This window comes from Glycine max, chromosome 1 (assembly GCF_000004515.6).
Source record: "Glycine max cultivar Williams 82 chromosome 1, Glycine_max_v4.0, whole genome shotgun sequence".
NCBI classification, from domain to species: Eukaryota; Viridiplantae; Streptophyta; class Magnoliopsida; order Fabales; family Fabaceae; genus Glycine; species Glycine max.
In genome coordinates this window covers 567,612-588,274 of record NC_016088.4, presented here as the reverse complement: position 1 = coordinate 588,274, position 20,663 = coordinate 567,612, and the positions used below count along the sequence as shown (strand labels likewise).

General features: G+C 30.1%; 2 protein-coding genes across 2 annotated transcripts; one reads left to right on the top strand and one right to left on the bottom strand.

Moving 5' to 3' along the window:
- Window positions 1-5,295: 5,295 nt before the first annotated feature.
- On the bottom strand, window positions 5,296-8,879 carry LOC100778045 (profilin-4). The gene is made up of 3 exons (XM_003516339.4): window positions 8,700-8,879; window positions 8,275-8,412; window positions 5,296-5,546 (listed from the first exon to the last, which is right to left on the bottom strand). The coding sequence occupies exons 1-3, from the start codon at window positions 8,826-8,828 to the stop codon at window positions 5,412-5,414; spliced, it is 402 nt and encodes a 133-aa protein (XP_003516387.1). The 5' UTR covers window positions 8,829-8,879; the 3' UTR covers window positions 5,296-5,411.
- Window positions 8,880-13,397: 4,518 nt separating this feature from the next.
- LOC100805866 (uncharacterized) lies at window positions 13,398-18,184 on the top strand. Its single transcript, XM_003516328.5, has 2 exons — window positions 13,398-14,273; window positions 17,075-18,184. Exons 1-2 carry the CDS (start codon window positions 13,654-13,656, stop codon window positions 17,739-17,741), a joined length of 1,287 nt encoding a protein of 428 aa, XP_003516376.1. The 5' UTR covers window positions 13,398-13,653; the 3' UTR covers window positions 17,742-18,184.
- Window positions 18,185-20,663: the final 2,479 nt, after the last annotated feature.

Genomic DNA, 20,663 nt, shown 5'->3' with positions numbered 1-20,663 from the left:
ATATATTTTATCATATTATAAATTTTATGATATTTATATATTTTTTTTTCTCTCACTAAGTATTTAATAGCATTTAGAGTGTTAATTTATCTTTTTCCAATGGTAAAATTATGATTGCAGTTAATCTATTCCTGGTAAAAAGTGTTATTTATAGAATGTTTCCGTTAAAAGATCCACATTTTGTACGATATAAAAGCATGGCAGTTCGTGGGACAGATTTATTTATGTTTTTATTTGGCATGAGATTTTGATAAAATTAATTTTATGATCATGAATTCGAATTTAATTTCATTAAGACTCAATAGTATTTGAAATAAGATTGTATTATTAATTTGACTCGTTGACACAATAGAAATCTTAATATTTATATACTTAAATCGTGTTAAAGAATCTATTTTAGTTTATTTAACAGAATGTCGTGAATGATGTAAATTACTTTTATGATACTCTATATTCTCATGAATAAAAAAAAATACTTAAATGGTAAACTTAATGATTTTTTTTTCAGAAGTAAACTTAATGAAATATATATTAACAATTAAGATATATTTTATAATATATATTTTGTAATAAATATAATATTATGTTAAATAAGACATTACTTACATTTATTAAGACAATCAATTGTATTATCAACAGTTATTATTTATTTTTTATTTAAAAAAAAAACACATATATGACATTAGATTAAATTGAGAGATGATTCAAATTATATCTTGAATCTGTCCTTAAAATATACCTGATTTCATTTTTTAAACCCAGATCCCTCAATAATTCTTTCGAACTTGGTAGATTAGTGGATCGGAACTGGACTGTCATGAAACCCCCAATAAAAAGCAGGCAATTGCTTCCTGAAATTTTGTTTTATTTTTATCTTGTCAATGTTAATTAGTACATATAAATTGATAGAGAACTATGCTGGTATTTTCAAGCTAGAAACAGTTTAATTTTAAAAATAATTGATTCATAATACATATAACTAAAATGGTTTATAATTATATTTACCGCATTCATTCTTCTATCTGCATAATTAAGACTTCTGTATTTTCTAAACCAAATTTGTGAATGATAATGCTTGGAGCTTAGTGCAAACTATATTGAATTGACGAGTTATTTAAAAGTGTTATTTCTTTTTCAAAACTTGTTGTGTTATGTTGCTTGCTAAGATATTCCACCCACGTGGACAAACCTTATAGATGGATTGGAATACGTCGACGTTTTGCAATTGGTTTGAAGATGTTGCCCCCATCATCCAAACATTAATCATGCATTCATGCATGTTTCTCTATCAAATCATGCCCTCATCGGTATTGGTCATATAATCTTCATCTCTAAATCAAAGAAAGAATAAGGAAAGGGGAGGAAGGGGGTGTTTTACAATATTTTTGAGAAAAAAAAAAGAATTTGAAAATTGTTAGCAATATTTGTCATACATATTTTTTATTAAGTAAAACTATAGGAGTCTTATTCTCTTTTTAGAGTATGTCTGAGACAACTTATAATTCTCTATTTCAGTTGTTTTTATAGGAAAAAATATATTTAAAAAGAAACTAATGTATTTGAGATATCAATTGAAATTTGTTAAGAATTTTTTTTATTGAAAAATAAGCTATGTTCATACATTTGAAAATTCGAAACTTGAAATTATTTCTCATTTCTTTTTCTTTTACATCATTTCTCAATTCTTCTCAAAATACGTTATTTCCCAATAGTGTCAAAATTTTCTAATACTAACTCTTTTTTCCCATTCCCATAACTTACTGTGAAAAGCTGTTTTTCTTTTTCACCTAACAAGATTAATTATCTTAAAGTTACTTTTCAACAAGCATAAACAAAAATTAATTTGAACTATAATTGATTATAATAAGCAATTATTTAAAAATGTCTTCACACAGCTATTCTAAATACATTCTTAGTGGGTTTTATTACCAACTAATAGACCTACACGAATTATTATTTTTTATGAAGAGATACATGGATCTAAACCAATAAATAAATGTCCGAATCCTTTTGTAACTAATGACAAGACAAAATCTATTGTTATATTAGAATGAGCTGTATTGGTACGATGAGAAGGATATGAAGATAAGGAGATTGACATAGTCACAAGTCACGAGTGATGTTTGGATATGGGCAATTAGATTGCCACCACATGCTTCTACATCGTATGGTTTTGGATGACACTTGCGAGTAGGCCACATACTATATTCACTATATATAGTGTTTAATTGAAATAAATAAATAAATAAATAAACAAACATGAAATAAAATAAAGGTTTTGCAAAATCTTATTCTTATCTGTGTCCACGAGTGATTGGATTATGACGCTGTTTTAATCCATTGATTCAATAAACTCCAACTGATATATTCAATGGAAACGTTTGGTCCCCTCATTGATTGTCACCATTAATCCCATCCATTGAGTTTCTCTTTCCTTCCAAAAGTTCACAAGCAGAGAAGACAATATTAATTAGCATTATTTTATATTTTTGACCCCATTCATTATAGTAGGAAAAAAAAGAGCTTGTCACCTCACTCTAAACTTCGTCCCTCATGTTTTTAAATATAAGAAAAAAAATGTCTTGAATGTTACTTTAAAAATATAGGTTCTCATAGTTGTTGACTTAATAATTTTTTTTAAAAAAAAGAAAAAAAGGAGAGATTGTGAGTTTTAAATTTCTCTCAAAGGTAAAAATTCACAAATTAATATTTAATATTGTTTTTTTTAAAATTAAATATAAAATATTATTAATCACTGCTCTTAAGACGTCGATAAAAAATTAAAAAGAGAAATTTTTTATTAGAAATTATATGAAAGCATATTTTAAAATTATAAGAGAACACGTTTTTATTGCATTTCAACAAAAACTTTTTCCTATTTACTTCCTTAATCATTTGCCATAAATATAAATCAATTTTAGTTTATTTAATGAGACTATTTTTAAAATATCCTTTATTTAATAGATATTTTAATTTTAATATTTTTTATTTTTGATATCAAATTTCAATGAAAAATAGTTTAAAGTAACTTATTTTTTTTATAAATGCTAACCAATGCTAAGGGGGTTAAGAGAAACTAAAAACTTAATCATTTATTAGGAGATTTTTTTTTGTTGTTTTGCTTCTTTTTGTTAGTGATTTTCATAATAAATATTTTTCTGAATCCTTAACTAGTAAAAATACCTATTAACAATATTCTTTATTTTTTAATTGATATTGATGTAATTAAGTGTTGATAACCAACTATTCTGCAAATTAAAAAAAATAAATTTAGTATAAAATTATGATTTCTGTCAAAATTTCTTAGGATTCTATATATTAAACATTTTTAGTTTTATTTTATTTTAATTATAACTAAAAGACTCGTTGAACCTTAAAGCTGGACTGGGTCATAAAAATTTAAAATCCAAAAGAAATTCTGGTTGGACTGACCCAATTTCACACTCTTATTCTAAATTTCTAATTGCAATCAGGAATTCTCATGGCAAGTCGATGCGAAGCCTTGTACTATACAACAAATAAAATAGACACAGACCCAATTCAACGAGATACTAATCACCAAGCATTTTAATTACAATTTTTTTTTTTGTTAACCAACTATTCTTTCGCGAAAAGTGAAAGATTAATTCCGAGATTCAGAGTTTCAACTACAATTAATGTTTCACAACAAAATCCATAGTTTGTAAGAAAGATATCGAGCTTCGAATTCAAGGTAATTAATGCTTGATAATAAACAATTAATCATTTTAATTTCCTAGTATATTTAGTTGATCACCGAATTATCATTATTTCGTTGGCAATTAAGCCACATCATTAGAAGAAATTTTAGAAGAGTGTATTTCACAAGATATTTTAAGTAGATCTTAACTTTTTTATTAATTGAAAATGTGTTTGTTTGACTATTTGATAAATAAATTTTTTTATTAGTTTTTAGGATTTTTTTAGACATTATTTGAAGTAATTTTTTTAAATGGTAACTTTTAGTTTTTTATATTTATGTTTTTCTGTTATTGAATATTTATTAGATGTCTTCTTTAATCTTTTTTATTTAAGGTAAAATTTTATTATTTTTATTTTTTAATGTAATTTTACATTTTTTTTAGCTATTCCAATAGATAATTTTGTCAAACACTTTTTATATAATAAGAGTTTAGTTTTCTAGCTTTTAGCTTTCACCTATCATTTAATTAATTTTTAACTTTTTTTACTAGTTGAAAACTCGTTTGATTGCTCGACAAACAATTTTTTTTAATAATTTTTAATATTTTTTGAAATACTATTAAAGTAGTATTTTTTAAAACACTAGTTTTTAACTTTTTTATATTTTATTTTTCTTTTATCCTTAATATATTTATCAAATTTTTTTGTTACGCTTTTTAAATAAATCATAATTTTATACTATTCAACTACTTTAATAATTAGTTTTTATCACATATTTATAACTTAAATAACTAGTTTTACGATCTCTAGCTTTCTTTTATATAGTTTTGCTAAACATATATAATCTAAAGAGTTAGCTAGAAGTTAGTTTATTAAATTATAAATATTTAATAAAATTAACGGTTAAAATAATTGAAAAATAATTGAAAAATATAAAATAATATAAAAATAATAAAATCATGATTTATTTTAAAAAGATAATTAAAAAAATTAATAAATATATTAAGAATAAAAGAAAGAAAACATAAAAAGTTATAAGCTAGAAACTAGTATTTTAAAAAATCCCATTTCATAAAACGTTAGAAATCACTGGAAAAATTTATTTACTGATTGTCAAACAAATTTTTAGTTAGTAAAAAAAATTATCAATTAAAATATTTTATCGAATATAATTATAGGTTACGCCCAAATGGAGGTCCTCATTAGCAGGTTATTAAAAAGAAATTTTAGGAGGATTTAAAATCATGTATTTGATAAAAAAGCTCATTTACCATCAAGATAAAGGGAATAACATTCAAAACAGTGACAAGAATTCTATGAGAGTATTCCTAGCATTGTAAGATTGTATATAATCAGAATAAAGTAATTTAAATTGCGTCCACTTAGATTTGTTTTTATCATTTTTTTTTTAATTTGATTGATTATTGTAAATAGATTTATTGATCACTTTTTTTTGTTGATTTCAAGAAAAAGTTATATTGATCCTAGGAATAATAATATAAAGAAACATGTTTATGTATATCCTTTTCATGAAGAAAAAATGTGATTTACAAGTTAAGCAAAGTAGAAAACACCATTCAATCATCAGGGCAATGAAATTTAAAAATTCAAAAGACGAAGAACTGTTAAATTCTCATATGCTTATTGTCTGCAACAACTCCCAACATGGGGTTGAAATGATGCAGATCATAATTGTAAATAAAAAAATTATAGTAACCAAAAAAAAAATTCAAATATGAAAAGATCTTGGTCTACAGACCCTGATCAACAAGGTAATCTCCCAACCTCTCAACAATCATGTTGCATTGTCCAGGAGTAACAGGTTCATCATATATGCCGAAAACTAATGCTTGACCAGTTTTCTTTATGGTGATACCTCCAGATCCCTGTCCATCAAGCATATATAGGAGTCAGATATTTTAAAACAAAACAAACATAGGAAAGAGTCATACCATGAAATTATGCTGGGAAGGTCGACCATGGAAGCGATTTATTTATTACGGCGGGTGATGGAACAATATCGCATGGCCCAACAAGACTTGCACTTGATTTTTATTGACTTGGAGAAAGCGTATGATAGAGTGCCTAGAGAGATTTTGTGGAAAGCTCTAGAGAAGAAAGGGGTTAGGGTTGCATATATTCGAGCTATCCAAGATATGTATGATAGGGTATCGACTAGTGTTAGGACACAGGGTGGAGAGTCAGACGATTTTCCCATCACAATTGGTTTACATCAAGGGTCAACCCTTAGCCCCTACCTTTTTACCTTAATTTTGGATGTCCTCACGGAACAAATCCAAGAGATAGCGCCGAGATGCATGCTTTTTGCAGATGACATAGTCCTCCTTGGAGAGTCGAGGGAGGAATTGAATGAGAGGTTGGAAACTTGGAGACGAGCTCTAGAAACACATGGCTTTCGCCTAAGCAGAAGCAAATCGGAGTATATGGAATGTAAGTTCAACAAAAGAAGGAGGGTTTCTAACTCAGAGGTGAAAATAGGAGACCATATTATCCCTCAAGTCACACGGTTTAAATATCTTGGGTCTGTAATACAGGATGATGGGGAAATTGAAGGGGATGTGAATCATCGCATTCAAGCAGGATGGATGAAATGGAGAAAAGCATCGGGGGTGTTATGTGATGCAAAGGTACCGATCAAGCTAAAGGGAAAGTTTTATCGGACTGCGGTAAGACCGGCGATTTTGTACGGAACAGAATGTTGGGCGGTCAAGAGCCAACATGAGAATAAAGTCGGTGTAGCGGAGATGAGGATGTTGCGGTGGATGTGTGGTAAGACTCGACAGGATAAAATTAGAAACGAAGCTATTAGAGAGAGGGTTGGAGTAGCGCCTATTGTAGAGAAGATGGTGGAAAATAGACTTAGGTGGTTTGGGCATGTAGAGAGAAGACCGGTAGACTCTGTAGTGAGGAGAGTAGACCAGATGGAGAGAAGACAAACAATTCGAGGCAGAGGAAGACCCAAAAAGACTATAAGAGAGGTTATAAAAAAGGATCTCGAAATTAATGGTTTGGATAGAAGTATGGTACTTGATAGAACATTATGGCGGAAGTTGATCCATGTAGCCGACCCCACCTAGTGGGATAAGGCGTTGTTGTTGTTGTTGTTGTTGTTGTAAACATAGGAAAACTACATTTACATATTAAGGGAAAACCATCTAGCAGAATGTTAGGAACTTAACAAATTATACTTATAAGTAACGCAAAATTGGAGATATAATGTTGGTATAGTGATTGTGGGTTCTAATTTTTCTGCAACAAAAACTAACAACTCAATAGAAAATAGTACGCAAAATTAAATCACAATATTGTGAGGACTAGCTTCCAAGGAAAGAAAATAACACAAATAATTATGCACCATTGCTAATGGTTACTACAATAGTATTGAGTTGTCCAACTACATTCTGTTTTTGTTTTTCTCATATCATTTATATAAAAAGAGGAGAAAAGTAATACGTGCATGAGAAAGAAGTTGTAACAGGAACCATCCAAAGTTACAGTTTAATAATGAGTAATAACAAAAATTAGAAATAAAAAGGTGCCACCCCTGTGGTAAATAGGTCTGAAATTGAATAATCACTTATTCATTAAGAAGATAGACAAATTTTCATATAGTGGCCTACATGTGGCCCTATATATGTAGTGGTTCATCATTCGTAAACATAAGTAATTTGTGTCTTTCTCTCGTAACATACACCATATTATAAGGAAAAGAAGAAATCAAAATCTGAGTATGCTGAACGGTTTTACCAAGTTTAGTTGTAACTTAGTATAGCGGAAGAAAGAAGCTTTAAATTTGTTGTTCACATAATATTCTTGGGAGCTTTGGAGGATAGGTAAAAGGAAAAAGAGAGTCATCAATGTTCATGGATGAGATCACATGAAACATGTTTCATATTGCACTAGGCTGTACTAATTCATAAAAAAACAACTTTGGTTTGCACAAAAAACCACCTCAAGAAGAATTTGCATTAATTAAAGCCAAAATATAAGAACATTGATCAATTTGCCTTACACCGTTATACAAGTTACTGCAAAACTACAACAAGTGTGTATTTGAGTTGGTTTACAATAACCGTAAAATACTTATTGTACTAGGTATAAGGTGGACTATGGATCACATGATAAACATTGGAGCCAGTTAAAAACCAAATTTTCAAAGATTATTATTTATTACAAGATTCATCTTAAACAAATTTTTTCAATGAGTCTTGTATTGGAAGGAGCAACAAGGATAATACATTTCGCAATTTTTATTCATGAAAAAAGGAGAAAAGGAAGATTAAAAAAGACATTGGATTATTGGAATAATGTGTTAAAAAGAAATCTCATGGAAAATAATATTTATAAAAATTTGTTCTTTCAATAAATCAAATCATATTATGTGATTCATATTGACGTTCTCACCTAATCAAATAAGGCTTTTATTACTTCTATTACTACATTGTTGTCGAATTTCATGAAAGAGTTTTAAAATATAAAGAAAATATTTATTTTTTCAAATAAACCAATACAAATATGTTAATAATAACATCACCTTCTGTGTAAGATTGATTAGTTTAATTATGAGTACGATAAGTTAGGAGTTGATTATACCTTCTTCCCACGAATGACGGCTCCTGGCTCTCCTTGTATTACCATGTATTTGGTGCCTCCAAGGTGGAGGCCAGTAGGAGCAAGATGCCCAGGTTCATCAAAATCTTTCATGATACCATTGATCTCATCAGACTTAATCTGAAAATAAACACAAAACACAAATCTCACATTCACATGAAAGCAACACGTAACTCATGACTAATCAGTATATACAAACAATTCTTCGAGATATAAGATGGGTCTAATTTTTTTAAAAAAAAGAGAGAAATCATAAATTCAAATCATTCTACTAACAAAAATTAATAACACTAACAATTAACCGATAAAAAACCAAAAACATTCTCACATTATTATCCTCAATTGAATTCCATTCAAAGAAAGAGGTTTTTGACATGATTGCATATGAAAATAATGTGAAGTCAGACCTGAGGGAAGGAAGAACTCTGAGCCCAGACGGAGCCGTCGTGGCCGATGATGGCAGAGGAGGAGAGGTGGTGTCCTGTGCCATCGATATCGCACATCAAGTGGTCATCTACGTAAGTTTGCCACGACATATTTTCTTAATATTTCAATCTCTTCTTCTTCTTCTTCTTCTTATTCTTGGATCCTTGTGGTGTAATTGTGTTGTGTGGGTTTGGAATTAATGTACGTACTAGTTTTAAATGCATGGCATGCGGTGATGCGGAATTGCTAATGAGATGACCGTCCATTTTGCTCTCCATTCAATTCCTTCCATTCAACTTCTCCTTCACTTTAGGACCCATTTTCCCCTCTCTCTTCTTTTCCTTCCCTTCCCCCCAAATAGAAAACGCCCATCCCATGCATATCTTACACTCATCACTCACCCACAACAATTCATTCCTATTTTTGTCTACTATAATATGCATGCCTAGTGAATTCATAACTTACTTTATGAATATATAAACCTTCTAGAATACAAATATTTGTAAACTCACTATCACTTTCCACAATTTATAGGATAATAATGCAACCTATTAGAATCAACTAAGTGGTGAGACTTAAATTATAAGTAGAAAGTTTTATATTCTCATTTTTATTTTATATTTTTTTTGCCAGATGTATTTTGAATTTTTTTATTTGACACCTAATTAATATTTCTTCATTGGATTGATCCATTTTGGGATAAAGAGAAAAGTATTTATATTTTTTTAATTTTAACTGAAAAACTTCACAATATCTATGGATAAATTATTGTTTTTAAAACAATAATGAACAACAAAAGAAATGTATTTTCATTTCGAAGAAACTCTCGACTAAAATATTAAATGAAATGATAAATGGACTTGATTATAAATGAGAGAAATCTTAAAAAATCCATATAAATTGAAACTTATGAAACTAAAACCGTAAAATTGCAATATTTAAAAAATTGAAAAAAGCAATTGAGCCAAAAATATATATTCATTTGTCAACATCGTAACAACATTACTTAGACATCCATAACACACCATACTAAAACATTTTTGTAAAATGAAGACTTCTCTTCTACTTAAAACAGTTTGTTTAAAGGTAATTTGTGTGTTTCACTAGTGGTGCCAATTTAATCTCACATTTACAATATGAATAATAATTTAATAAGAAAAATTATGAAAATTTTAAAATTATCTAAATACATGATAAAAATATACTTTAAAATAAGAAATTACTTATTTCTTCCCGTTGAATAATTATTTTGTCCAACTTACAAACTATCTTTAGAAGAGTCTAATTACAACTTGATGTATAGGCTAGTCTAGTTCACATAACCCATAAATAAAATTAAAATAAGTTGGGCTAAATTGGTCTATGAAATGAGCCGAACCGTGGTTGTCTCACTTCGGCTTGTGGGTTGGTGGATGGGGTTGCTATTGTTCCCAAGCAAATTGCTATTACCCCTACCACCATTCTGAAATATTAAATTTATCTTCACTCACAATGCACAATAAAATCATGCTAATGAATTTACGTACTAACTTGTTTTTGTAATATTTGTTAATTTTCCCCTCGCAATTTAATATAACATGTTTTTTTCTTATTTCTGATTTTTGAATCACAATCACAAACTCATGCTCCTTTCCAAGACATCGAGCCCAAATTATTGAAGAAATAAAAAGAGTAAAATAATTATCGAGTGGCACCTTAATCTTATATTATTGAAGATAAACCTATCCTTTTGTGACATGAGAAATAGCATGAGGAACGCTTCCCTAAGATATTCTTTTAACACAATTTTTATTAATTAAAAATTATTAAAAATTATAAAATTAAAAGAGATGTTCATTAAATAAGACGGGAATTGTGTCTAGCGAAAATAATTAGTTTTTCACAATGACAAATCAAAGTTTGAATTTTTACTAAAAGATGTGTTCATATTAAATGTTCACTCATGTTTCAAACACTAAAGGAAGACATCCATAAAAGCAAAATAAAAAAAAACATAAAATTGAATTTAGATTCTTTAAGTAATCTCTCAAAAATTCAAATCTTCCAGACAAAAAATGATAATTGAAAAAATAGACTTCACCAAAGATGATCTATTATTTTCTTTAGTAAAGATTAATGGTGAACTAAACCGATAATAATTCACACAAATAATGAAAAATAATAACCATCACATCATTATTGTTTCAAACTTGCGAAAAAAGGAATTCAGCATGCTATAAAAGCGTCAAGAGATATTTATGTGCATAAACTTGATGATTACACTTATTTACATGTATCCAATTATATACATATAATTTCAATTTAATTCGAACTAGTACTGCTATATAAATGTACAACTCATTAGGGGTCCTTAATTACGACTTCTAACTAATGATGGTTTTAAAATATCATAGTAATGGTTGTGGTGTATGGGCATGCAATGGATTCAGTGCAAAGCTTAGTGTTAATGGTCATTGATTAATTTGATGCAAAGTAAAGAAACAGGGATGGGGGGTCCACAGGGAAGCGTTGTGTTGCAAATTAACATCAATGTTGACCAAAGACCAAATACAAAATCACAACCCAAATGGGCCTGTCTGCCCACCAGCTTCTCCTTCATGTTTTGATGCTGGGAATGTATTAACATATGCTATGAATGAATGTACGGCACATCGATGCCAACCTGGATTCACGTATACTAAGCAAAGAGCCAAACTGTAATTGTTTATCAGACACCCAATGTATTATTCAACAAATATAATAAAATTTATGATTTGACAGAAAAAAGATTAAGATAAATAAAAAGTGTTAGTTAATTAAGTGTTTAAAATGAAAAATAATTTATATATTATTACTCAAACCAAAAATATCACTATTCATTCAATTGGTTGGAGAAATATGACCCAAAGGTGGGGCGGGGCCATTCTCATTCCTGCACCTTCCCATTCCTCTAATTAATTTCAAAACTTCATTTGGCAAAATCCATGGCCAGTTGCTCCTTGAATAAATAATTTCATTATTATTTGTTAACGGGAGAAATTAAATCTCCTATCTTTTTCTTCTTTTCTTCTTCTTTAACCACTAAGTGATATATGATCATGTTTGGATAAAACTTAAAAATGATATTTTTTTAAATTTAAAAATTTCAATACTTACTAATTTTCTTGTATATATTTATTATTTGTTGCAATTGATCAAAAGTATGGTGGAGGCTGAGGTTGTGTAGGGAAGGGGGACCGGGCAACTTCGTCCCTGCGTTCTGCTTGCATTGGCTCCACAAGCTTTGATGATAACAAAAAAAAAATGTAAAGTATTATATGAATCAATCTGTCATATAGAAATACTGATCTATTTGTATACAAAATTTATATACAAAATTTATATAAAAAATTCTCGTCCTCATTAAATGTACCTCCCCCCTCTTTTATTTGATACAAAATGTGATTATTATCAAAATATGGGGCAGTAGCGATAGCTTTCCAACTCTCACAAGCTGGATTTAGAAACCAACTTTCCAACTTACTCAGAGGACTAGTGGAGATATATGATTCAAATTCTGGACTATAATATTTATATTAGTTATTTATATAGGTAGATTGAATATAAGTGATTTAATTTAATAATCTAATGTAATATATTTTAATGTTATTTGATATTTTATATGATTTGTTCAAATTTCAACCCAACTAACATATATTTAAAACAATGACTTAACTATTTGGTAATTGTATGTGTTAAAATTTGTTGATTTACCTTTTTATTTATGCAATTGAATATATATATATATATATATATATATATATATATATATATATATATATATATATATATATATATATCATATGCTTCTTATAGTACGGTAGCTAGGTTAAAAACACTCCTCATATGCTTTTTGCTCAGAATTTTATTTCTATGTATTATTAGTGTAAAAATTTTACATTATCAAAATGTGAATGAATTAGTAATCAAGATATTATAACTTTGAAATAGTTATTGTAAAATAGTCACCGCATTGCTACATAGCGCATCTTTAAAAATTTAAGGGAAAAGTATCTTAATTCATAATATCATATATTTTTTATGCTTATAATATCATATGTTTAAAGTTCTAAGATTTGCAATGTCTTAATTATGTCATATGCTGATATGCATCAAAATGAAACGAAAAAGTTGGGAAAAGCCAAATCCATTTTTGCCTTATTCTTATCTATTATTTATATCAAATTAAAAGTTTAAAACATATTCATGTTAAAAATATGTATGTAATATATGAGAAGTCTAAGCGAGGGGCCCTTGTAATTCATGATTGTATTATTTTGTGTATAAAACGAGTAAAAATTAAAATGAATAGTTTATAAATTAATATAAATACTAAAATATATGGATTATACCAATATAAAAGACCAAACAAGTAATTAAATGTTTTTTTTCTTTTCATTCCCTATTACAATATTGATTACATTTATTAATTTAATTTCTTTTTCTTCTTTTTGTTTTTACTCTGTCTCTATCCCTTTCATCACAACATCAATTATAATTATAAATCCACAGCATCATATGAATCTCAGCAAGTCCCCCACCATGTGTCATCGTGTTCTCATTCACAATTTCCCGCTAATAATAAACCTTGGAATGTTCCTACCCCAATAAACACAAAAACCACACCCTGTTAAGTTAGACTATATAGAAAAACTGATATGATTTGATATAAAAAGCAAGAGATACAAAAACAAATAAGAATATTAACTCAGTGTTTGAAATTTATTAGTGTTAAAAACATTAGGACTCGACTATATAAACAGATACTGAGAAAGCAGTGAAACTGTAACATCTTAGTCGTCCTATACATAGAGAAGAAGTAGTACGTAGTAGATGCTTTCGAAACCCTACTCTAACAAAAACCAAGACATTTAGTTTCATCACCACTGTTGAGAAACTTGGAGAAGATTTTCACCAATGGATCCCTGTCCCTTCGTGCGTCTCATGGTAGACTCTTTAGCTCTCAACCTTCCCTCCGCCACCAAACCGCCACCTGTCTCCGGCGTCCACCCTTCCACTACCCCATGCTTCTGCCAAATCCGCATCACCAATTTCCCCTCTCAAACCGCGCTTCTTCCACTCTCTTCTTCCTCCTCCGGCGACGCCAACCCCGAAGCCGCAACCTCCGCCCCGGGCTTCCACCTCGACTCCAGCGCGCTCCGTCGCCTCTCCGCCAAACCTCTCACCCTCCGCCTCGCCGTCTACTCCGGCAGCACCGCCCGCGCCTGCGGCATCTCCTCCGCCAAACTCCTCGGCCGCCTCAACCTCACCCTCGACCTCTCCGCCGCGCTCTCCCGCCCCAACACCTTCCACTCCGGCTGGCTCAACCTGAGAAAGAACAGAACCGGCTTCGAACCGGAGCACAAGCCTGCGCCTCGGGTTCACATTGTGGTCCGGTCCGAACCGGACCCGCGGTTCGTGTTCCAGTTCGGTGGCGAACCGGAGTGTAGCCCGGTGGTTTTCCAGATTCAGGAGAATAATATCAGACAGCCTGTCTTTAGTTGCAAGTTCAGTGCGGATCGTAACTCTAGATCCAGGTCAGTGTCTTCGCAACAACTTTTCTTCTTGTTAAACTATTCTATGCTGCATTTTTTTCTTTAATTCGTTAGAATAAAAAATATCAAAAATTTATATTAATTCATAGACTTGTTGAAATAATTGAGCTAAATCTCATTACCGTAAATTTAGGTCTAGTTAGTGTAGTTTTCAATCACTCTATCTGATTCTGATACTCTCACTTCCTCAATCAACCACTCTACTACATATACTCCTTTATTTTCACCTTTTTTTTTTCCATATACATTCATTTTTCTAAAAAATATACTATGTGCTACTTTCTACGTAGTATGGCAGAGAGACATAGAGATTACACACATCTGAAATAATGAATTTACTTCTTTTTTTGAAATTAAAATCTTGTTTTGATTAAATATTAGGACATTAAACTTTGGATTTAATTACCATGTTTTGAGAGAGAGCATATAGTTTTTTTTACATTGATCAAACTTGTATACAATTTCTTTCTTTATGTATTTTTTGTTATTGTTCTACTATTGAATAGAAGTTTTGACTTTTATTATATAAATTCTAATTATAATTGAAAAACTACACAAAAAATAATTAAGAAACTGCAGGTAAGTTTTGACTTATTTACATTCTCATTTAAGCATTTTATTCCGTTTAATTAATTGGTATTTTATTATTTAGGATTGAATATCTATATATATATATATATATATATATATATATATATATATATATATATGTTTTTAGGTAATGTTTAGTTTCCTTTGAGTCGTTTATTTTAGAAAATGCGTTACATATAGTCTTTGTCCTTCCAAAATTTTCGTCTTCTATTAGTCTTTTATTTATAGAATAAGAACAGCATAGGATGATGCGTTTTCGTTAATAAGAGATTAAAAGAAGATTTATTTCTAGAAACTAAAAAGAAAGTTTACCTTGTTTATTTGTGACTAAAAAGATAAGTATGAACTGTGACGAAGAGTAATAATGGTGGGAATCTTTTTATTAATAATATAGACAACTCGTAATAATAGGTGAAATGTAAATTTATATAAAAAATAATTGACATAAATAATAACGATCTATGATTTGTGTTTTCTAATTAACTAATCATGAATTCAACTTTAATTTCATGCCAATATAATTTGATATCAATATTATGGTGAGAAAAAAAAAATACTATGTACTAAAGAAATACCAAAGTTTTGTGAAGCAAGAATTTATTGGTGTGGGTTGGCAAAGTTACTGGTGGGGCTAATATGTTTGGTCAGTTATAGTCATGAATTAAGGTGAGGGTTTAGGCATGTGTGCTGGCTTGTCGATATCATCCTTGTAGTTGGTACCTAACCATCAATCAGCACATGCTTAGTCCAGCTCACAATTCCTTTTCATGCCTTCACTCTCGCGACGTCGTGGCTTAGTTGTTATCCTTTTCTGTCCATTTTCATTTGCTTATTGGTATCATCGGCACTTTGTTTCTGTCTATTTCTCGTGAAACAAACATGCAAAACGCCAATGGTACAACGAAAGTTTCATTTTCATGCTTGGCAAACTGCCCTTCACACTTCAATTTCCACATTCTTAACACCTTTTTTGTCACTCTCCTGCTCACAACTTTAATTCATTTTTTTTATTTATAAATATTAATTATTAATTTATTAGTTTTTTTTAATAAGGAAAAATCCATCTTTTTTTTTTCTTTCCTAATCATTCAACCAAATTTATATCTCTAACATTAATTTACTTAACCACTTTGCTGGTTTCTGAGTATTCATTCTTTCAGTTACTTTGTCTTTAGCAGTTTTTTTTAATACTTTAATAAGATAAACGTAAAATCATCGGCAACTAATTTAATTTAATCATAGATAATTACGAGGAATTAATTAACAACACCTATAAATGTTTGCCAAGTTCAAATTAAGCTATCTTTGCATGTGCTGTGGTATCTGGCTGCATTGCATACCCAGGTTTGGTCAAACAGACAGGCCGAGATTTTCTAAACTGTGAAACTTAACTGCCCTGGATTCCCTCCCATGTGCCAGTATCTGCCTGCAGTCGCAATATCTCTTACAATTTATTATCCTACCACGTTTGACATTTTTCATTAGGTTGTTTCCTGTTATACTAACTGAATTAATGAATATTTTTTTTATCATATGCTTTTCAAATATTTAATTATTCCTCTTATATCTGAGAATCAATACTTTCATCTTCACATATTTGTATATGCATGATAGGTATTTTTGATACTAATATCAGTGGATATGCTTCACTGATATGTATCTATAAAGTATCTTAGTCTTTAAAAAGGTTATAAAAAATTTAATACGATTAAATATAAGATATAAAAGTCTGTATAATATAGAGACATGAAAGCATTTTTCGTTGATGAACCAACAAGAGAAACTGTCCTCCTTTCTGGATGATTTCAAGAAGGAAATAGGATTGATACTATTCCTTTTTATAGACAATAAGAAGTGATTTATAATGTCAATGACTTAAAAAAGATTATTTTGCTTTTAGTAATCTCCAAGAAGTATGACTTTAATTTGGATTTGTAAAATTACAATTATATAGTTATTATGTTTTATAATCTTGTCTTTTCAATATTTTTATATGATTGATTGAAATTTGTTAAAAAAATATCATCAATTTGATAGATTTCATTTATCATTTAAAAATTATCTCTCTTAATTTATTTATGATAATGTGGCTAGTATTTCTCTTTTTTTTTTAGAGCAACCTATGATTCGCATCTATGCATGATAGGCTCTTATTCATGATTTGTTTTTCTTTTTACTTAATGAAAATTCAGGTGTCTACCCTCAGATTTTGCCAACAACCCCAGTAGATGGAGGAGAACCTTGAAGGGTATTAGAGAGCGTCATGGGAGGGAGAGAAAGGGTTGGATGATAATGATCCATGATCTCTCTGGCTCACCCGTTGCAGCTGCCTCCATGATAACCCCATTTGTCCCTTCCCCTGGTTCAGACAGAGTATCAAGATCAAACCCAGGTGCATGGCTCATTCTTCGCACCAACAATGGTGCCTCTGTGAGTAGCTGGAAGCCATGGGGCCGTCTCGAAGCGTGGCGAGAACGAGGCCCTGTCGATGGCTTGGGCTACAAGTTTGAGCTCGTCACTGAGAATGGACCTGCCAATGGGATACCAATTGCTGAGGCCACAATGAATGTGAAAAAGGGTGGCCAGTTCTGCATTGACTACAAAGTGATGAGGGATTCTGGATTGGGTTCAAGGTTGAAAGGAAAAGGGTTTGTGATGGGTTCCACAGTGGAAGGTGAAGGCAAAGTTAGCAAGCCTGTTGTGCAAGTTGGTGCACAGCATGTGACATGCATGGCTGATGCTGCTTTGTTCATTGCACTTTCTGCTGCCATTGATCTTAGCATGGATGCATGCAAGCTCTTCTCGCATAAACTAAGGAAAGAGCTTTGCCATGAAGAACAACAAGTTTCCTTTCCCTAAAAACCTGCTAGAAGAATTGAATTGTTGTCCTTAGTTAAATTACAAGTTAGTTATCATCTGCTGCAGTGATAGCCAATGCGTTCCTAGCTTGATGGATAGTGGGAACTCTGGTTTGAGCATAGAGACAGACTTGCAATTAATTATCAAGTCTTTGCAGCTGCTATGGCGGATTCAGTTTTGTGAATGTTGTCAGGAAATTAATCAGAGTTGCTAGTTTTGTTGATTCTACCTTTTTCTGGTTGGATTTTCTAAACAGCAGAAATTAGAGGGGTGATTTTAGCAGCATTTTTTGTACTGAACATGTACAGAGTACAGACAAACCACAGGCAAATGTATGTTTATATATTTTTATTTTTTTATATATTTATTAATTTTTTTTATGTCTTTATGATGATGTTTGGTTCTGCATCTTGTGCCAATTGACGACTTTTACTTTTGTTTGTGTGTTTGGATAATCTTTAAAATTATGATAAATGAGGTGAGTTTATTTTAATTTTGATTAAATTTTTGTTTTTAAAATTATGATAAAATCAATTATGATAAAAAAACATTATGATACAACTCAAGTAAGTAGGAATACCTTCTGCCTCTATCAAAATTAATTTCGTTCAAAATGAATTTTATCACCATGTGTTCGACTAGACGCTGCTCTCCAACGTAGATTAATTTTTTCTTTAACATGACCACAACCAAGTATATATGTAGATTATTTAATCTGTATTTTTAATACACTTAAATATTTTTTTTATTTCTAATACATATTAATTTTTGTGGTGATTTTTTAATAAATTTTTTATTTTGCGTTAAGTACCTATTAAAATAATAATTTTATTTTTAATTTTTAATATTTTATTTTAATCTCCTATAAATTAATTAATTTTATTTTAATCTCGATTAATTACAGAAAAAAATCACCTTTTAAATATTTGTTTCAAAGATTCTACTACTTTTTCGGACCCGAAGTGATATCAATTCTTTTTAATATTAATTTGCATTTTCATTGTCGTCTATAATTAATTGTTTCCTGCGCGAAAACCAGATATGTTCAATAAGACTTCCTTTGATGATTTGATGGACTTGCGTACAGACCCATGTCCAGTTTGCCGGCCAGTTTGAGATTGTATAACGAACTTCTCGGATTGGGTTTCAAGATATTTATCTTAACTGGAAAGAAGGAGCATCAAAGAGGTTTTACGGAGAAAAATCTTCAACCTGTCGGGTACACAAAATGGGAGAGGCTCATATTAGGGTACACAAATTGTTAATTCTTGGATTATATTAGTCTAAAAAAATATAAGGAATAAGAGTCGATTTACCCTGAGTTTGGTGATATTCTCAAACGAATAAAGTTCCATTTGAGTTTATGTCCGGACTACAAAGTCTATTTTGTTGGAATCATTTCTTAGTTAAAACAATTACTCATATTATTATAGTTTATTTTTTTTAATCGGCAAATATTAGTGATAATGATTAAATATGAGTTGTTTTTACAATGAAAATAAAGTAAAAATATCTTTAAGAATAATTATTTAGCCGTTATTCACGCTTAATTGTTAAGAATTGATGTTTTTTCTATTCATGACTTGCAATTATAAAAGGTAGGGATTAAGAGACTTAAAGCTCAAGAAAACAGTAAACATTGAAAAAGACCCAGCCCAATACGCGCATAATGCAGAGGGTGTGCTAAGCGCAAATACAGGCACTCGCGCTAAGCACGAGTATGCAGCCCAAATCCACTCCAGCAACTATAAAAAGAGAGACAAGTCAAGGAGAAAAGACACTTCTCAAAGCACTCTAATACATACTCAAAGCCTGAGAACTCTCTCTTCTCTCTCATCATTTTCTATTCCCTTTTTTCATCTCTTTTCTTCTATCAGTTCTTATACCCCTCTTCTAGTGTAAGACCCCTTATGGTTATGAGAGGCTAAACCCTTAGGGTCTGATAAGCCTAAAAAGCCAAAAGATGTATTGTATACTTCATATTTATCAATGTCACAAGTGTTTTCTTTCCTATTATCCTTTCTTACTTTTAATTTCATGCATCATTCATCTTTCCATTATTTTAGGGGTTAGGTGCTTGAGAGAGAGTAATCCTTAATAGGAACGCAAGGAAGGTTTTGTATGCATCAATTTTAGGAATTAGTCGCTCGATAGATGGTAATTTCTAATAGAACTAAAAGAAAGATGTATCTTAATAAAATCATTACTAGACATAGAGTGATTGCATTATGCCCATGCATCAAAGCAAACATCTAGAATTAGAACTTCATGCATTTTATCTATTAAATCTTTGCAAATACATTTGAAAGATAGATAGGTAAAATAAGTTTGTCATCGTGAGACATCAGGAGCAAATAATCTAATAGATGTGGGTATGATAAATTCATCTGATTGATAAAGAAAAATAAAAAAAATAATACATCTTAGACAAATAAGACACGCTAGATCCTAACATTCTTGTCTCATTGAATTCCCTATTGTTTCTTTTGTTTTCTATTAATAGTTATTATTTTATATCATGTTCTTTTAAATTTATCTTTTATACATCATATTATCTTTTTTTTCTTATAAATTAAAAATTATACAATACAAGTACAAAACGAAGTTCTCCTAAAAATCGACACTCCAACGTTTGAATCTTTACTACTTGGACATTTGGTACACTTGTCAAACGATTAACAATTAGTTTGTTAAAAATGTCCGTTGAGAGGTTACAAATGAAATGTTGATTTCATAGGATACTTTTTAGAGAGAAAAACTAGTTGTTGTATACTAAATGCAAGCATGAGTAAAGAATCTACTTAGGGTGTTTGGATCTTGTTACTGAGCAATCTCTAGGTATATATATGTAAGCACTCTTTAAAGGGATAGTTTGGTGAGCCTTCTACTCTATTTTACTTCAACTAAATCACCTTTCTTTTT